The sequence below is a fragment of the Babylonia areolata genome, chromosome 3 (genome assembly GCF_041734735.1).
Source record: "Babylonia areolata isolate BAREFJ2019XMU chromosome 3, ASM4173473v1, whole genome shotgun sequence".
In the NCBI taxonomy this organism is placed as follows: domain Eukaryota; kingdom Metazoa; phylum Mollusca; class Gastropoda; order Neogastropoda; family Buccinidae; genus Babylonia; species Babylonia areolata.
The window spans coordinates 10,174,353-10,190,913 of record NC_134878.1 but is presented as its reverse complement, the minus strand read 5'-3'; the positions used below and the strand labels follow the sequence as shown (position 1 = coordinate 10,190,913).

Below are 16,561 nucleotides of genomic sequence, written 5' to 3'. Positions count from 1 at the left end.
CTGCCGATCTGCGGTCAGGGAAACGCTTCAACGTTAGCACTGGCTTGATTGGGGCAGCAGAAGAGGAGTGTGTAGCTTTGCCCAACCAGTGCTGCAGTACATTATCATAATCATTTTATTAAAGTGCATGCAGTGGGGGAAACACAGACGCACCACACAAAACAGACAAACACCCAAATCGGCTGGTGCAGATAAAAAAAATTCCATCCCATCAACTGAGTATATTACCAGGCATGAGATCGAATGATCAAAGCATTATACTCTCCTACACTATGAATCACATACAAAAACTAAAACAAAAACTATATAAAGGTTATCAAGCTATATTCATTTTTTAAATGGCAGTGAATAAAATACAAAAAGTATACAAAACAGAACAAAAAATATTGCTAGAGAAAATAACATGGCTGAAAGCACATGAACAGAAAAAACAAAAATGTGCACCATCAGGGGGGTAAGGAAGTTATATTCTGGAACAATCTGTTTTAAGAACTCAAGTTTGTGCCACTGACTACATTTGCACACACACACACACACACACACACATCAGCAAAGAACACTTTCATTATGCGGATGGTCCCAGTGTTTGCAATATTACTGCCTTGTTTCAGGATCACAGTAGATCAAATATTTCAAGCAAGCTGATAAAGCAAAAGATTAAAGAGGAAGATTACAGAGGTTTTGGTTCTTTTTCCATTCCAGATAATCATTGTATACCTGCACTTCATTCTCTCAGTGAAGTGCTGAAGAGGGAAAAGAAATGATTCTTCAGAAAACAACATCACATAAACATCGAGAGTGGAAGAACTTTGGAAGAAGTTTCTTGATTGCTTCCATTATCTCTTTGTCTAGATTGCCTCTTATCTCTTTTACTATATTGCCTCTCTTATCTATTTGTTTATGTTGCTTTTCTAATCTCGTATCAGCTGATGGGAGATGCCTGAGGCTGTCATTATTGACTTGAAGCTGCGTTGTGACCTTTAATGCACTTCTTGTTAAAGGTTCAGCTCTCAACTGCTTGAACTTTTCATAAATATCATCAGAATAACAACAAAATGTCTAAAGTTATCATACAATATCTAACATTACCTGTACTCTCAGAGTGCATCAAGGAACTTCAAACTTTTCACAATTACCTTACTCTCCCCCCGGCCAGTCCTCCCTCTCTCTCAAAACATCAACATCACTGCCCGCACAGCCAAATATAAATACACAAAAAGGATGATATGAAGATTGCTTTATTTCTCTTGTTGCTCTTGTGACAAAGTTAACAGAACACTAAACATGACGATGGGATCAAGAATACAGGGAGGTCCTGGAGAAAGGAAGAACCTGAAGAGACTGACGTATCCGCTCATCCTGCTGAATCTGAAACAAATCAGTCGCACATCCCGTAGAAAACCACAGTCACACTCCATTCCTTCTCAACAATTCAAAGGATCTTCCATTTCATATTTCAATATATTCACTTATTTGTGCATTTTGTTTATTTCTTCCTCTTTTTTTTTTATAATTTTTTTTTAATGATAAACCTAAGGTAGGCTCAAGGCCTGACCAGCATGTTTCCCGTTCCATACAAATGATCCCCACACCAGTTTATAACTGCCCAAAGTATTTCACATGAAAATTATAATGAAACAAGAACAGAGTATGGAAAGATAGTTTCTTTCATTTCCGGAACTTTTTCTTTTAAAGATATAATATTCTCTAATACAAACCACATAAAGACGAGCACAACCATGACCAACATTCACATCCTTTCTGAGACTCCATCCTCACCAAATGCCCAACAAATCACAGCAAGTAGCATACATGTACACTTCAGCACAGCTCTCAAGCAGACTTATGACTACTGCAGCTCACAGTGTGTGTTAAAGACCTGGAATGAGACAGCTTCTCTCTGTTTCAAGTGTGGCACTTGCTATACAAGCACCACATAAATACTCATGGCAATCTCTTGTAACTTGTTTTTTGTTGTTGTTTTTGTGTGTGTGTGTGTGTGTGTGTGTGGTGTTGTTGTTGTTGCTGCTGCCATTGTCGGAGGAATGGCTATAAAACCTCTAGTTGTGTGTGTGTGTTTGTGTGTGTGCGTGTGATGATCCGTGGCAGAATCACATACACACATACACACATGCATGCGCAGACATCCGTACACATTTTTTTTTTTTTTTTTTTTTTACATTTGTATCTTCGTAATATTCGTAAAAGCTGTTGTTGACTTTTACAGTTATGGTCCCCATGTTGTTTACTTGTCTATGTTGTGATTATGCACCTGACCAAATTTCTCCAGTTGGAGATAATAAAGTCATTCTTATCTTATCTTATACAAACACAGAGGCATACACACACACACAAGCACACACACATAAACACAAACCACACACACACACACACACACACACACACACACACACACACTAACTTGATTAAGTGATAACTGAGGTCTTCCCTTTTCTCCTCAACCTTGGATTTTTCTGTTTTGGGGTTGGTTTTTTTGGGGGGCCAGGGGGGTGGGGGGACTCACACACTCCACAAGATATACTCACATTATCAAACCAGCGTGACAGGTGAATGTACTTTTCTTTCTCTTGGTAGGCCAATTTCATCTGGAGATCAAACAAGACATGATGAGTATTTTCATCATGTTCTCTGAACCTTTTTACAGCTTGCAATTGCAAAGAATTACCTGATCAAACTGAACACATCTGCAAACAGTTCAGAGCACCTTGGCCAAATCAGGCACTGGACTTCATATCCAGCGATCATCATCAGTGTTAGGGTTCGAGGCCCTGTTTCGGAGTGGTCATTTGTCCTTGGGAAAGGCATTTCATTACAGTTTTTCTCTCTCCGCCCGGGTGTGAATGGGTACCTGGCATCTGTTGGGGAAGGTTAAAGGGGTGGATAGAGAGGATTGGGCCCAGCCTTACTATGCTGAGCCCTAGACAGTGGATATGAATTCACTTTCTTGATGGCTGTAAAAGGTGATGTTTCCACCCATAAAGTTTGCTGATTCTCTGACAGGATATATAAATATATCGTAATTTCAAATTGATAAATGTTATGATTTTAAAATGATTCAAACATATGATTTCTGACAAAACACCCCAGGAATAAACAAACTTCTAAATCTAAGATACCAAGTGAACATACCTACAAAAAATGACTGTATTCTTCAAAAACAATGATCAATTTTTTACGTAAAAATGATAAATGCCAATCTAGTAACGCTTTTACTGTAATTCTGCCTTTGAACTGTTATTTGTCACTCCACATTTGTTTTCACTTTCTTTCGAATCAAAACTGACACCAGTTTTTCCAGTTCAGCATCAAACGGCTTCCCCTCCTTCCCCCCAGCCTCCTATCCTCCAGCACTCTCACTCTCTGGCAGGAAGGAAGAAGGGTGGCAGAATGGTCAAGATGCTGTCTGCCAATACAGCTTCTTTGAGGGTCAGAGTTTGAATGCTGGCCTCACCCTCTCTCCCACGTTTGACTGGAAAACCAAACTGTGCATCAAGTCATTTAAATGAGACTATAAACTGAAGTCCCGTGTGCAGCACACACTTGGCACACTGAAAAAGAACCCATGGCAACAAAATGACTGTCTTCTGGCAAAATTATGTTGAAGATACCAACTCCTGACATACCAATACACAAATATTTTCCCATGCACTCAAGGCCTGATGAGCACATTGGATTATGCTGCTGGTTGGGCATCTGCTCAGCAGATGTGGTGTAGCATTTTACAGATTTGTCCGAATGCTGTGATGCCTCCTTGAGAGACTGAAACTCAGAAACCAGAGCAGTTCAGTGCAGTTCAGTTACTCAAGGAGGCGTCATTGCGTTCAGACAAATCCATATAATACGCTATACCACATCTGCTAAGCAGATGCCTGACCAGCAGGGTAACCCAATGCGCTTAGTCAGGCCTTGAGGGGCCAAAAAAAAAGGACAAACAAATAAATGGATACATCATTAAATCAATGAATAAATAATTCCTTTTTTTTTTTCAAAGAAAAGAAACCAGAGCAAAACATAACAAACAAAACCAACCCATACTTACAAAGACATCGTAGAGGCCATGGTAGATGATGATGTCAGCCACAGTGGGGTGGTGAGTCACAAAGTACACCTTGTCTGACAGGTAGCTGTTCAGCTCCTGCAATCAAATCAAATCAAATCACGGTGCTTACAGGCCAGGCCAGCCAACCCTAATGGAGCTGTTTCAGGGCTGAGTACCTGTCATTTCGTGATTTCCTAATCCAATCTTGTTTTCCTATTTAATCTTATTTTATTAATTTTCTTCTTATTTTTCCCTCAAGGCCTGATGAAGTGTGTTGGGTTACACAGCTGCTCAGGCATCTGCTTAGCAGATGTGGTGTAGCGTACATGGATTTGTCTGAATGACGCCTCTCTGAGTAACTGAACTGAACTGAACTCCTATAAATTAGTTGAAGAGAACACAAAACAATGTTTTAATAAAAAGGTCATTTAAAACTTCTTTTTTTTCTGCTCTCAGAAAATAAAATATTAATCAATGATGAAATTGATGAATATATGACACTAAATTAATATTCAAGTCTTCTTTTGTTTTGTTTTGTTTGTTTCACTGACATCTTCATTTCTGATCCCTGTTTCAGTCAATGCAAAGTTTAACTTAAGTGTAGATTTTTACACAATTTGATCTATATTCAGCGTCATAGAAAATACCGTAAGTGTGATTTTATTTCATACTGATAGTATCAGATAAGTGAAGCAAACTATTGTTTACTGCTGTAAATAAAATAGACTTGGGTGCATTACTTGACTTGTACTTTTAGATCAGAAAAAATGATTCAGTAACTTTAAGAGCATACATGTACACACTGTCAAGTAACTCAAGGGAAAGAAACTGCTTTTGTAACTTAAAATAGCCATTCCAGGATTTATAGACTAATCATAGAGTGATAGACAATTGAACTGTGTCAAAAAGAACTGCCATCACCATAAATTTAAATAACATTATAATTTATATCAACATGAAATCAGCATACAAAAAAATTACAATGTAGTAAAACTAAAACAGTCTAATAGAAATACGCTCTTTTTAGATAAAGAGTTCAAATCATTCAGGAAGCATAAACTTTGCAAGGAGTATCCAGTAAAAAACACTTTTTAAAGGTCAGTAAACTGACTAAACAATGAACAAGTTCAGTAACTTCCACTCCTTCTGACACAAAGACCCACTACTTCTAAGTAAGTGTTGCCTAATACTACCTAGTATCTGCTTGCCAACAGTAATTTTAGAAGAAGTATAAAATTTATAAAGGTACAGAGTAACAAAATAAGAAACTTCCTCAAAAAGTTCAGTGCTTTTGTGTATGATCTACAGATAAATGTTCAAGAAGCAAGTGTCTCTGCACCAGTTCAGTGTTCAGTAACTAATCTAAAATACACCTGGCCATATTAATGACAAATCACATTAACATAACAATAGCACCAAAGCAAACCCATACTGACTGAGACTGTACAATTAAGTCCCTGGACAACACTTTTCAACAAAAACAAAAAACATGTACACACTGAGTTTGTTTCTATACAAGGTGTCACTGCATACAGATGAATTCATATTATATATACTACACAACATCTGCCAGGCAGCATAACCCAACTCACAAGTCAGGTCTTGAGTGCATGCATGCATTGTGTATCTATCACGATCAGAGTGGATTTTTTCTGCAGAATTTTGCCAAAGGACAACACTTACAAGTTACATCGCCATGGGTTCTTTTTCACTGCACCATGTGCTTGCTGCATGCTGGAATTCAGTTTATCATCTCATCTGAATGACTAGATGCTCAGTTTGATTTTCCAGTCAAACGTGTGAGAAAGCATGAGACTGGGATTCAAACCCAAACCCTCAAGGACACAGTAAAGTGTCATGGCAGATAAGCATCTTAATCATTCTGCCACCTTCCTCCTGGAATTCTGATCTTCTTTGTTTTGTTTTTAATCTAAAATCAAAATATGTGGATAGGCTTTCAACTGTAGAACACATGCTTAACTCACCTGTAACACCTGGGCGCAGTGCTGTCCCTGATCACAGTGCACCACCTGAGTGACGTGGTACTCCAACCACTGGTCCACTGCCGCTTGCTCCTCCATGTTCAGATCTAATATTATAATAATATCAATAATTAATAGTGTTGCTTATGTACATTTCTATAGCACCCTTTCTCTCTAAGAGTTCAAATAGTTAAGGGCGCTTGACATGAATATGAAAGAAAAAAAGTTACAAATTACATACATGTATGAACCACTCAGGGTACTCTCTCTTTCTCTCTCTCCCCCAACTCTCTCTGCCCCCAACCTCCAACCCCTCCACTCTCATTCTTTTTTTTTTTTGCTGCCCCATCATCTGCACCGTTTCAGTGGCATTACTCCCACGCCGCTCATTTAGATTCCCCCATACACGGCCACACCCGGGCTCCACTCTCATTCTTCATACATTTGCAAAATGAGTTGGCAGGCATCTGGTGGTGATTAAGAGGAAGTAGGAAACTGAAAATGCATACAGTTAGTGAGTTACAGATATTCATGATTTGAAAAGATGAGTTTTCAATAAAGAGCAAAATGCAGAGACGAAGTCTGATGGAAGGATAATCTCATATAGTATGGAAGGTTGAACCAGATATCACAACCAGCAAAGAGGAAAGAGATAAAGCTGCATGAATTACAAGTCAGTTGAGACACGAAACAATATAAATTGATTGAAATCACTTGGACAAGAAAACCATTACACTATTTACAGTTCACACTTCAGCTCTGAGAAGAAGTTGGGTCACTTTGACCATGTACTTTTTTATGTCACCTGTGCACATAAAAATCAGTACTGATTTCTGCAACACATCTATCATGATCAAAATCAAGACAAAGGCCACTAACCACATGGAACATTTCCAGCTTGGCTCAGATGTCTTGCCACTGTCGCAAAACCTGTGACTGTCTTTCCATTCTTTGTTTTCACTGTGGGTGTCTGAAAAATATGTGATACTGTGCAAAAAAAATTAATGAATAAATAAATAATTAAATAAAATAACAAAGAAAAAATCTGCAGATATGTATGCAGTCAGTAGTTAAAAGAACTCATGAGTTTGCCTCAAGACAAAACACTTCACTGAAATTTTATTGCTGCTTTTTTAATGGCATAAAAATTGAATAACACCACCAACAACAAAACAGATATATAAAAACCTGTTCAACTCCATGGACACTACACTATACTACGTGCGTGCACACACACACACACACACACACACACACACACACACAATAGTGTGCTCTCTCTCTCTCTCTTGTCTTGTCACACACACACACACACACGCCTGTTATTTCGGTGTTTGCAACAACTGATCACTGCACTAGAATAATTATTAACATTGAATTGATTATGATTCGAATTAGATTAAACTTAAAGTCATCCATATGTAACAGTACACGAAATTGTGTAATATTAGTAATATCATAAAAATAAAAATAACTGATTTAGTGATTATCGGATTTGATGTGCTCTCAGTATTTACATCTGATCAGCAGTACAGCATCTGCTAAATACTCTCGTTACATAATGTAATAAAATAATCATTGTCATTATCATCATAATAGTCTCCGTGCGGAGTGTCATAATCATGCCGCATGCCCACGAAACAGCAAGCAACAATAAGGTGTCTGCTGGCATTAAGATTTAAGCAGAAAACAAATCTGCTATAAAGCTCTGTGGATCAGTAATGGACGGAAATAACAAAATACACACCTGGTCCTTTTTCGAAGCTGAAACGCCTCCATATGGTGACTGGAATTGAAAATAATCCGAAACGGCACGGAGCGGTCTGCCATCGGCTGCCATTTTGGGGGAGATGTCAAAAACGAATCTCATTCAAGTCAAAACGACCGAGAGAAATTGTAAAGAGTTTGTGGGGAATGTTTTATCATTGATTGATGATGTGTATTTATTTGTTTTACTTTGACATGAATATAGTAATAATTACTGGACACTTTTATATTTTGCACGAAATTATAAATAACTAGCTGATCCCGCAAATTGATCACAAAGGGAGATCACCACAGATGTGCAACACATTTGCTTTCCCCGGGTGATCCCCTCTGTCTTACACATACACAGAGAGAGAGAGAGAGTCACTTTAGATATGCATGCACACACTTATGCATGAAAAGGAGGAGAGTTTTGCTGCACAACAGCATTCGTACATCACTGACATTTTGCTGTGCTGAATATGTTACTTAAATATAGTTCTATCTGACTAAATTAGTAAATACCAAATTCATTTTTTTCCCTGAGTTTTGCCACCAACAACTCTCTTCGTGTGGGTTTATTTATTTTCATGAATCATGGTAATGTACCACACTGATTTATCATGTCATCCAAAAGACATGCACTCACAGCACTACACAATGTCTGGTGGAGGGTGAAGTGAAAATTCTGATCCTTGCTGGAATCAAACCCAAGACTGTTGTTTCCTGTGCTGTAATACATTTGTAAATGTGCCTCATTTCTTTTCCACATCCCCAAATCCCACCATCACCCACCAATCCGATTTTTTCGTGGTCATTTTGATGGTAGATGTGTGTGTGTGTGTGTGTGTGTGTGTGTGTGTGTGTGTGTGTGCGTGTGTGTGTGTGTGTGTGTGTGTGTGAGTGTGTGTGTTGTACACATATGGGCCTGTGCAATGAACTGGGCTCTAAGTTATTCCATTTAACATTTTTTTCAAAAATCATCATAAAAAAATAATAGCATTTAACCCAAAGGGATATATGCACAGTTGAGATTTGTAATGGGCACTGAGACATTTCTAAAAAATATTGAAATAATGGGTATTTATACTGGGGGTGCGGGGTGGGGGGGAGGGGCTGCAGGGGTGGTGGGGGGTGGGGGGGGGGGCTGAAGACAACTTAGAATGTCAACCTGAAGACAGTGTGCACAGTGCAAAGAAACAGCTGCACAAAATCTGCCTTACTTGGTTGAAGCCTGGTTACAATCATCCTGCAAAGCATATTTTCTGGAGTCAGACGCAGTCTGTTTTATTTTCTGAAACCAAGAGTAAGCTCTTACAATTTAATCCATAAGGAAAGCTATCAACTGGTAATGATGTGTTTGGGATTAAGCTGGTTTATTGCCAAGATACTGTGTATCTTTCTTGGGCTGGACCCCACATCCTTGTCCAGGAGTGTGTCAACAAATGCAGTCTAATTATGCCTGAGGTGAATCTCTCTCCCTAGAACACACACACACACACACACACATGTACATGTATACACACGCACACATGCACACACATACATGGAAGACAGGGAAAGCACAATGATATGAACACTGAAAATGTCAGAATTGTAAGAATATGCTTTACTTCATCTTCCAAAAAATATAATAATAATAATAATAATGGTATTTATATAGCGCTGGATCTTGTGCAGAGACAAATCAAAGCGCTTTCGCACCAGTCATTCACACGCATGCATAACTCTAATACTGTAGAAACTAAAGACAAGGAAGGGCAGGCAAGGGAGGCTATTTTGGGAAGAGGTGGGTTTTAAGGCCAGACTTGAAAGAGCTGAGTGTGGAGACTTGACGAAGCGAAAAAGGAAGTTCATTCCAATCGCAAGGTCCAGAAACAGAGAAAGAACGGCGGCCAACAGTCGAGTGTTTGAATGTGGGTATGCGTAAACAGAGTGGATCCGAGGCCGATCGTAGTGAGCAAGATGGAGTGTAGAGGTGAAGGCAGCCGCAGAGATAGGAAGGGGCAGTTTTGTGAATGCAACTATAACATAGAGTGCTGATCTTGTACTTTATTCGGTGTGAGACAGGGAGCCATGTTTACAAAAGGTCTACAGAAAATTAACTTGACATGATTTTTTTTTTAATTTTTTACTAATGCATATACTGATACAACCACATAAAGATGCAAAATCTGCTCCTTTTGTTGAAAAAACACCTGAGCATAACATAACAAACATCACTTCATCGAGTACTTCTTCAACTGAATTGAATGGCCTTGAAATTATATGGCAAAATGTTGGGGGGTTGGGGGGGAGGTTTGTTTTTTGGGTTGTTTGGCATTGCCTAGGTTTCAAATGGTTACTACCAGACTGTGAACTACATAGTCATTCTGCACAGTGACTTTATGCATATACTGCACTGATCCATGGCAATTTAACTCAAAAGAACAAAACGATTACACTCAAATTCAAATGGCATAGAAAAGGAACCATTAACAACACACACACACACACACACACACACACACACACACACATTCTACAAAACATCACCAAGATTCAATAGATCAGACCAGCCATCTGTGTTATTTCAATAACAGTTTAGTGAAAAAACATGCATACGATGTAACATCATGAAATACTCAGAAAGGGAATTGTAAAATAATACAAGTGTAGCACTGCAGAAATCAAAATCTATTGTTGTCATTCACATTCCAAGCTGCTTTCTGTTCCAAGACGAGAACTGTTGTTATGAAGATGCTATGAGCGAGACAGTTCACAGGACTGTTGGTCACAGTTTCCAAGGATGTCTTCCACCTCGACAACAACAGTGCCGTTTCCTTCTTCATTCGACTGCACACAGCTGGCAAGACGGGTTTCTGTGATGAATTCACCCTGCCCACAGCACAGCTCCTGGTCAGCAAGCTTCACCCTGAACCCAAACTGTGGTGTGGATCCTTTCTCAACGACCCAATTCAACACTCCGTCTTTCGTCTCCACCTTCTTCAGTTTGACAGGTTTCTTGGGAGGACGGCAGTCTTGAGCCGGGTCTTCAAACACACAGCACGTGTCTTGGTCGCCTTGCACAGTTCCGCCAGCTGCAATGCAGACCCCTTCAGTGGGGTCAGAGCATTTTTTGGCTTCGAAGTTTGTTGTCGCTGTCCCGTTGCTCACGTCGTACATGTTGACTTTAAATTCTGCCTTGCTGAAAGGCGTCCATGTTTTGTCCACTTGTCGTTTGAAGCCACCCCTATAGTGCACACATCTGCAATTTATGAAGCAGGAAGACAGTAAAAAAAAAAAAAAGAAAAAAAAAAGTGATATCATTTATGTGCAAGAATAAAGTGTCATAATTGTATACTTGAGATTCCACACTCTAAAATCTGGTGTATACAACTCCCCTTACTGTTGTTTCAAGAGGAATAATTTTGTATAATATGATCAACACAGGATATGCTTTGATATGGTAACATATCATATATCATACATATGTAATGATGATAAATCAGACAGGTTCACTATGGTCATCAGCAATAACTGACTTCCATTATAAGCAGTCTGTCCTGAATCTTGTTTTTTGTTCCTGGCTTTGCTCTGAAGACAACATCATCTTAACTCCAAGCTTTTTTAATAATCAACAAATTGCAGAGTTTGCACCAGTTTATGTCATTTAGAAACACTGTTGTTCCCAGCCTATAAAAGATGGAGTCATCACCTTCCACTATGGGTAGATGACCCAAAACAGTGAATTTCACCCCAATCTTTGCAATAGAACCAGCGATAACCTGAGGCATAATAATAATAATAATAATAATATTTTATTTTTATATAGTGCTATAATACAAGCATAAGCAAGCTCTAAGCGCTTTACAATCCAGTACCTAAAGAGAAACAAGAAAGTATATAAAAAGTAGTAGAAACATAAAAACAGAATCATTAATATTATTTTTTTTTAAACCACAGTGCATTAAAATCACAAAGTAACATACTATCAATACTACAACTGTTACACTCCAACACTCACACTAACACCCACGCACAGACACACGCATGATTAAACGGCTGAGATGACAGCAATTTTCACTTAAAATACATACATGTAAATAGGAACACAATTGTAATCTGCATGCCACATTTTTTGTAAAAATTGTAAAATAAGATTTTGGATAGAAAAGGTAAAAGGGGTAAAAATCGGGTCATTCTCCCTTTCAAACCACACCACCACCATCCATCCACCCACTCCCATTCTCGCTACTCTCCCATCACACACACTCACATTGCCATGGGCCTGGGACAACAGCGCTATTAGAGTTATGACAAGTATTTTTTAAAGAGATAAGTTTTAAGATTTGCTTTAAAGGTAGTTGTTTGTCTGAGAGCAATAGGCAGAGAATTCCAAGTTGTTGGGCCGAAGACAGAAAATGACCTCTTTCCACAGGAGTTAAGGAAGTATCGGGGAACAGTTAGCTGGGAGGAATCAAGAGATCTCAACGTTCTGTTTGGCAAGTACGGGTCAACAAGCTCAGAAAGATATGAGGGTGTGGTATCACAATTCAGGCAATGAAAGCATAGGCAGGCAACTTTATATTCAATTCTGGCTTGAACAAGCAACCAGTGAAGTGTCCATAGGAGAGCAGTAGCACTCTCTCTCCTCAACTTTTTAAGGACGAGTCGAGCTGTACTATTATTTTCTGGAGCTTGTAGAGTTTATCATTGGGAAGGCCAGCAAAGACAGAATTGCAATAATCTAGGCAGGATAAAATGAAGGCAACAGCAAGTTTGTTGGCGGCATCAACAGACAGGAAGGGACGGATTTTACTAATCTTACAAAGCTGAAAGTAAAGAACTTTACACAGGTGGTTCACATGAGTTTCCATCGTGAGGGATGAATCGAGGTAAAAACCAAGATTGTGGACAGAACTAGAAAAAGAAATTTCTATGCCAGAACAAATGAAAGACGTTGTATTTATCTGCTTGAGCTTATTTTTATTACCAGTCAACATGAGTTCTGTTTTGTCGTCATTCATTTTTAGTTTGTTTTGTTTCATCGACTTTGCTACATTTTCTATACTAGTTTTAAAGGCATTGTAACAGGACTCATCAAAATGGCATGCTAATATTATCAGTTTCAATTTTATTCCAGCTGTTGTTCTTTTTTTTTGTTGTTGTTGCTGTTGATGTTGTTTTTATAAATAATTTAGACCAATTAGATATCATTATCACTTTGTGCACTATCAGTAATAAGGCCGCCTTAAAAACCAATCACAGGCATGTCACACATTGCTAAATCATGAAGTCACCACTTGTTCTTTCATAAAAAATAACAGCAAACAAAAATCAAGATTCATGGCTCAATTCATTCACAAATTTCACCCTAAACTGACAAAGTAAAGCTTACACACAAACAAACAAACAAACAAATTTTACCTGTAATGTTCACTGGTGAAACCCCAGTCTTCTAAGAAGCTGGCGGTGACTCCTTCAAAGTAAACCCTGGGCACAGGGTATTCCATGGTGATGAGATGGGTCCAAGTGTCCTCCTGTTGGTCGTGCACCCAGCATCCAAATCGGGTCGCCTGCCCCCCACTAGCATCCCAGCGCCTGACTACCAGTGTGTACCACTGACCCTCCTTCCAGCCTGCCAGATAGACAAAACATAAATCTTGAGGAGGGAAAGAAAGGTTTATATTTCCTGACTCTACCAAACCCAAGAAAAGAATTCAGAATTAACTTTTCAGAACCTGTTCCAAAAGTTCTCATCAGCTACTTGAATGTCTTTGCTGAGTTGTTAAAAAGACTTGAAACAAAGAGTTGATAACTGATGAGAATTTCTGGAAAGATAAATTGTCACGGCAATGAAACTATAATAAATATAATGAAAATAAGTACATAAAAATGTGAAAATAAATAAACAAATAAAAAGACATAATGGTAAGACAAACACAGATAACAAAACAAATAAGGGGTTGTGTGATACTGAATGGAATGAGTATGGTTTGGTATTGTAATTTGTATGTTTAGTGTGGTGTATAGCAGTGGTGTGTACTTGTTTAATGTTATAAACTGATTCCACCTCCCATCCCCCTTAAATCATATGCATAACCTGAAGTGATTTTGGTTAAAGCCCAGTCAAATATAAACAAAGATTTTAAAAAAATTGCTGTTAAGTATTTCCCACTTTCCACTATTACTCAACATTTCCCCAGCACACACACACACAAATGTAATAATGTGTGCGCGCACACACACACTCTTACACACACACACACACACTGTAGGTGGCCCCAATAAAATTTTAAAAAATCTTTAAAAAATGTCTATTGTCACAGGTAAAAATTCCCACTCAACAGAGACCAGTCCAAATTATATTGTTTTGCAGAAATGGTCAATCAAGGTCAACCAAATCAGTATCTTCCAAAATGATAGTCCTGACATTTACCAGCTTCCAGGACCTCACCCCCTTACAGAAAACCAAGAATTCCCCCTCAAAACACCAGAAGAACAACCAGGACCTTGCTCCTTTTCAGACAACCAGGAATTGCCCCTTGGAATGCCAGAGGAACAACCAAGACCTCATCCCCTCTTCTGACAACCAGGAAATGCCCCTTGGAATGCCAGAGGAACAACCAAGACCTCATCCCCCCTTCTGACAACCAGGAAATGCCCCTTGGAATGCCAGATGAACAACCAAGACCTCATCCCCCCTTCTGACAACCAGGAAATGCCCCTTGGAATGCCAGATGAACAACCAAGACCTCATCCCCCCTTCTGCCAACCAGGAATTGCCCCTTGGAATGCCAGATGAACAACCAAGACCTCACTCCCACCCTCCTTCAGACAGCACTGACTCCCTCTAGGAATGCCAGATAAGGTCACTGACTCCCTCTAGGAATGCCAGATGAACCTCACACTCAGACACTCAGGACTCCACTTCCTCAAACAACGATACACTCAACAAACCCAGACCCAAGCACTGAACAACATGACAACAATACCTAGTTCAAAGTTCATGGATTTCAGACCAGTGCCTTCCCCTCCAAACCGCTCTGTCCAGGTTCCTAGCCCTTTGGTCACAGCTGTGATGGGAATGTCCTTCACCTGCTGGGGGTCCCAGATGGAGAAAATGAATGCCCGCCCCTCTGGGTGGTCCTGTATGCCGCAGTAACCTCCTCCTTCCTGTAAATATGATGGATTTATTTGTTACATGCTGGTATTTCTAATGAAATTTACACCCTTTTCAGCTCAAATGCTGGAGTTTTTTGTGTGTGTCTTTTTAACAGAAATCGTGTATTCACTGCATGTTGCATACATTATTGTATGCATGTGTTTATGTGTGCAAAATATGGATTAATAGAATGTTAAGAAATTAAAATAAAAAAATTAAATTAAAAAAACCCCAACAAAACAGTAATGATAACACTATTAACAGCAATGAAATTAAACTATAAAGTGAATAATTACAACAAAGTTTTAAGATTATAATAAAACTGAGTGGCAGCTATCTGTTTGACTTGATGAGACTGAGTCATGAATTTTCTGCCTCAAAATCAAAGTCAAACTCATTCTTGTGTAATAACAGAGAGGGTGGCACACGAATTCAAGTTGTTACCACCATATCAGTACCACACTCCAGACACATGTAAACACTTCCTTCGATGAAGAAGATGAATTTATTAACATTACATTTTCTTTTTTTTCTTTTTTTCTTTTTTTAACTTCCTGGTCATATTTTCGTCAGTTCCATATCTATTCATTACTTACTTTCGTTTCTGTTTCTACTGCCACTGCTGATTTGATTCATCATATGGACATTATCGATGAGAACACTCTTACCCGTGAAATGTTCCAGTTCAAGCAGCAGTAGTATGTGCATTTAGCCAAGCCAGATGACGGTACAAGGACATCTTGCATCAGAATATCGCCTGGTTTCTCGTATGTGTATGTAAGCCATAGGGAAGGCGCTCTCTTCTTACTCTGAGCCATTCTCTCTTCTGCTCGTGGCCTCAGCCAGATGATTCAGGGGAAATCACTCACAGCCTCGTAACCAGATAATTCAACGACGACACCAACAACAAACAGGGAGAACGGGAGAGGTTGGTCAGGATTGTGTGTGTGTGTGTGTGGATTCCGCAGAGGGAGATGGGGGTGAAAAGCTTTAAAGCTTTAGTTCTCTCCAGTGGGTAGATTTATGAGTCACGTTATGTGTCTGCACCCCCTCCTCTTCCACATTCATCCACTACCCATCTCTGTGTGTGTGTGTTGTTGTTTCAAATGCATGCACACACACGCTGACATGCACACACACACACACACACACACATTGGCGCGCGCACGCACGCGCACACACACACACACACACACACACACACACACACTGGCATGTGCACACAGACTGGCATGCACACATACTCAGTGCCATGCATGGGCACAAACATACACCTACATACACACAGTGAGACCACACACACACACACACACACACACACACACACAAACACACACACACACACACACACACACACACACAGTGAAACAACACACACGTGAGCGCACATGCGCACAACACACACACACATACACACACACACGCACACAGCCTCACACACACACACACACAAATCCCCCTCTTGATCTCTATCATTATTGTGTGTTGCAACGTTGTCATCTCTTCGTTGAGGTGTTTGCTTCTAAGTCTGACAACAAAATGTTCCCCCAAAGACAGCACGCAGATAGGAATTTTTGTCGCCAATGACAATATATGCCTGGTGATAACAACAGACTGCAACACATG

At 39.4% G+C, this 16,561-nt stretch overlaps 2 protein-coding genes across 4 annotated transcripts; both read right to left on the bottom strand.

Moving 5' to 3' along the window:
* Positions 1–1,220: 1,220 nt before the first annotated feature.
* On the bottom strand, positions 1,221–7,921 carry LOC143280438 (eukaryotic translation elongation factor 1 epsilon-1-like). The gene is made up of 6 exons (XM_076585080.1): positions 7,790–7,921; positions 6,922–7,012; positions 6,046–6,149; positions 4,061–4,156; positions 2,547–2,606; positions 1,221–1,368 (listed from the first exon to the last, which is right to left on the bottom strand). The coding sequence occupies exons 1-6, from the start codon at positions 7,910–7,912 to the stop codon at positions 1,297–1,299; spliced, it is 546 nt and encodes a 181-aa protein (XP_076441195.1). The 5' UTR covers positions 7,913–7,921; the 3' UTR covers positions 1,221–1,296.
* Positions 7,922–9,423: 1,502 nt separating this feature from the next.
* On the bottom strand, positions 9,424–15,766 carry LOC143280437 (uncharacterized). 3 transcript variants are annotated; one of them, XM_076585076.1, is made up of 4 exons: positions 15,604–15,766; positions 14,766–14,946; positions 13,198–13,408; positions 9,424–11,035 (listed from the first exon to the last, which is right to left on the bottom strand). In XM_076585076.1, exons 1-4 carry the CDS (start codon positions 15,751–15,753, stop codon positions 10,531–10,533), a joined length of 1,047 nt encoding a protein of 348 aa, XP_076441191.1. In that variant the 5' UTR covers positions 15,754–15,766; the 3' UTR covers positions 9,424–10,530. The 3 variants fall into 3 exon arrangements, with proteins under 3 accessions (XP_076441191.1, XP_076441192.1, XP_076441194.1); XM_076585077.1 differs by having other exon boundaries at positions 9,424–11,020; XM_076585079.1 differs by having other exon boundaries at positions 14,869–14,946.
* Between the last annotated feature and the right edge of the window lie 795 nt (positions 15,767–16,561).

Excerpts from the sequence above, each read along its gene's own strand:
- LOC143280437 (XM_076585076.1), bottom strand. The coding sequence starts at position 15,753 with ATGGCTCAGAGTAAGAAGAGAGCGCCTTCCCTATGGCTTACATACACA. Across the intron at positions 13,409-14,765 it reads ATCCATGAACTTTGAACTAG|GCTGGAAGGAGGGTCAGTGG; the intron begins GTATTGTTGTCA and ends TCTATCTGGCAG. Across the intron at positions 11,036-13,197 it reads TTCACCAGTGAACATTACAG|ATGTGTGCACTATAGGGGTG; the intron begins GTAAAATTTGTT and ends CATAAATTGCAG.
- LOC143280438 (XM_076585080.1), bottom strand. The coding sequence starts at position 7,912 with ATGAGATTCGTTTTTGACATCTCCCCCAAAATGGCAGCCGATGGCAGA. Across the intron at positions 4,157-6,045 it reads ACTGCGCCCAGGTGTTACAG|GAGCTGAACAGCTACCTGTC; the intron begins GTGAGTTAAGCA and ends ATTTGATTGCAG. Across the intron at positions 1,369-2,546 it reads TGTCACGCTGGTTTGATAAT|ATTCAGCAGGATGAGCGGAT; the intron begins GTGAGTATATCT and ends GATTTGTTTCAG.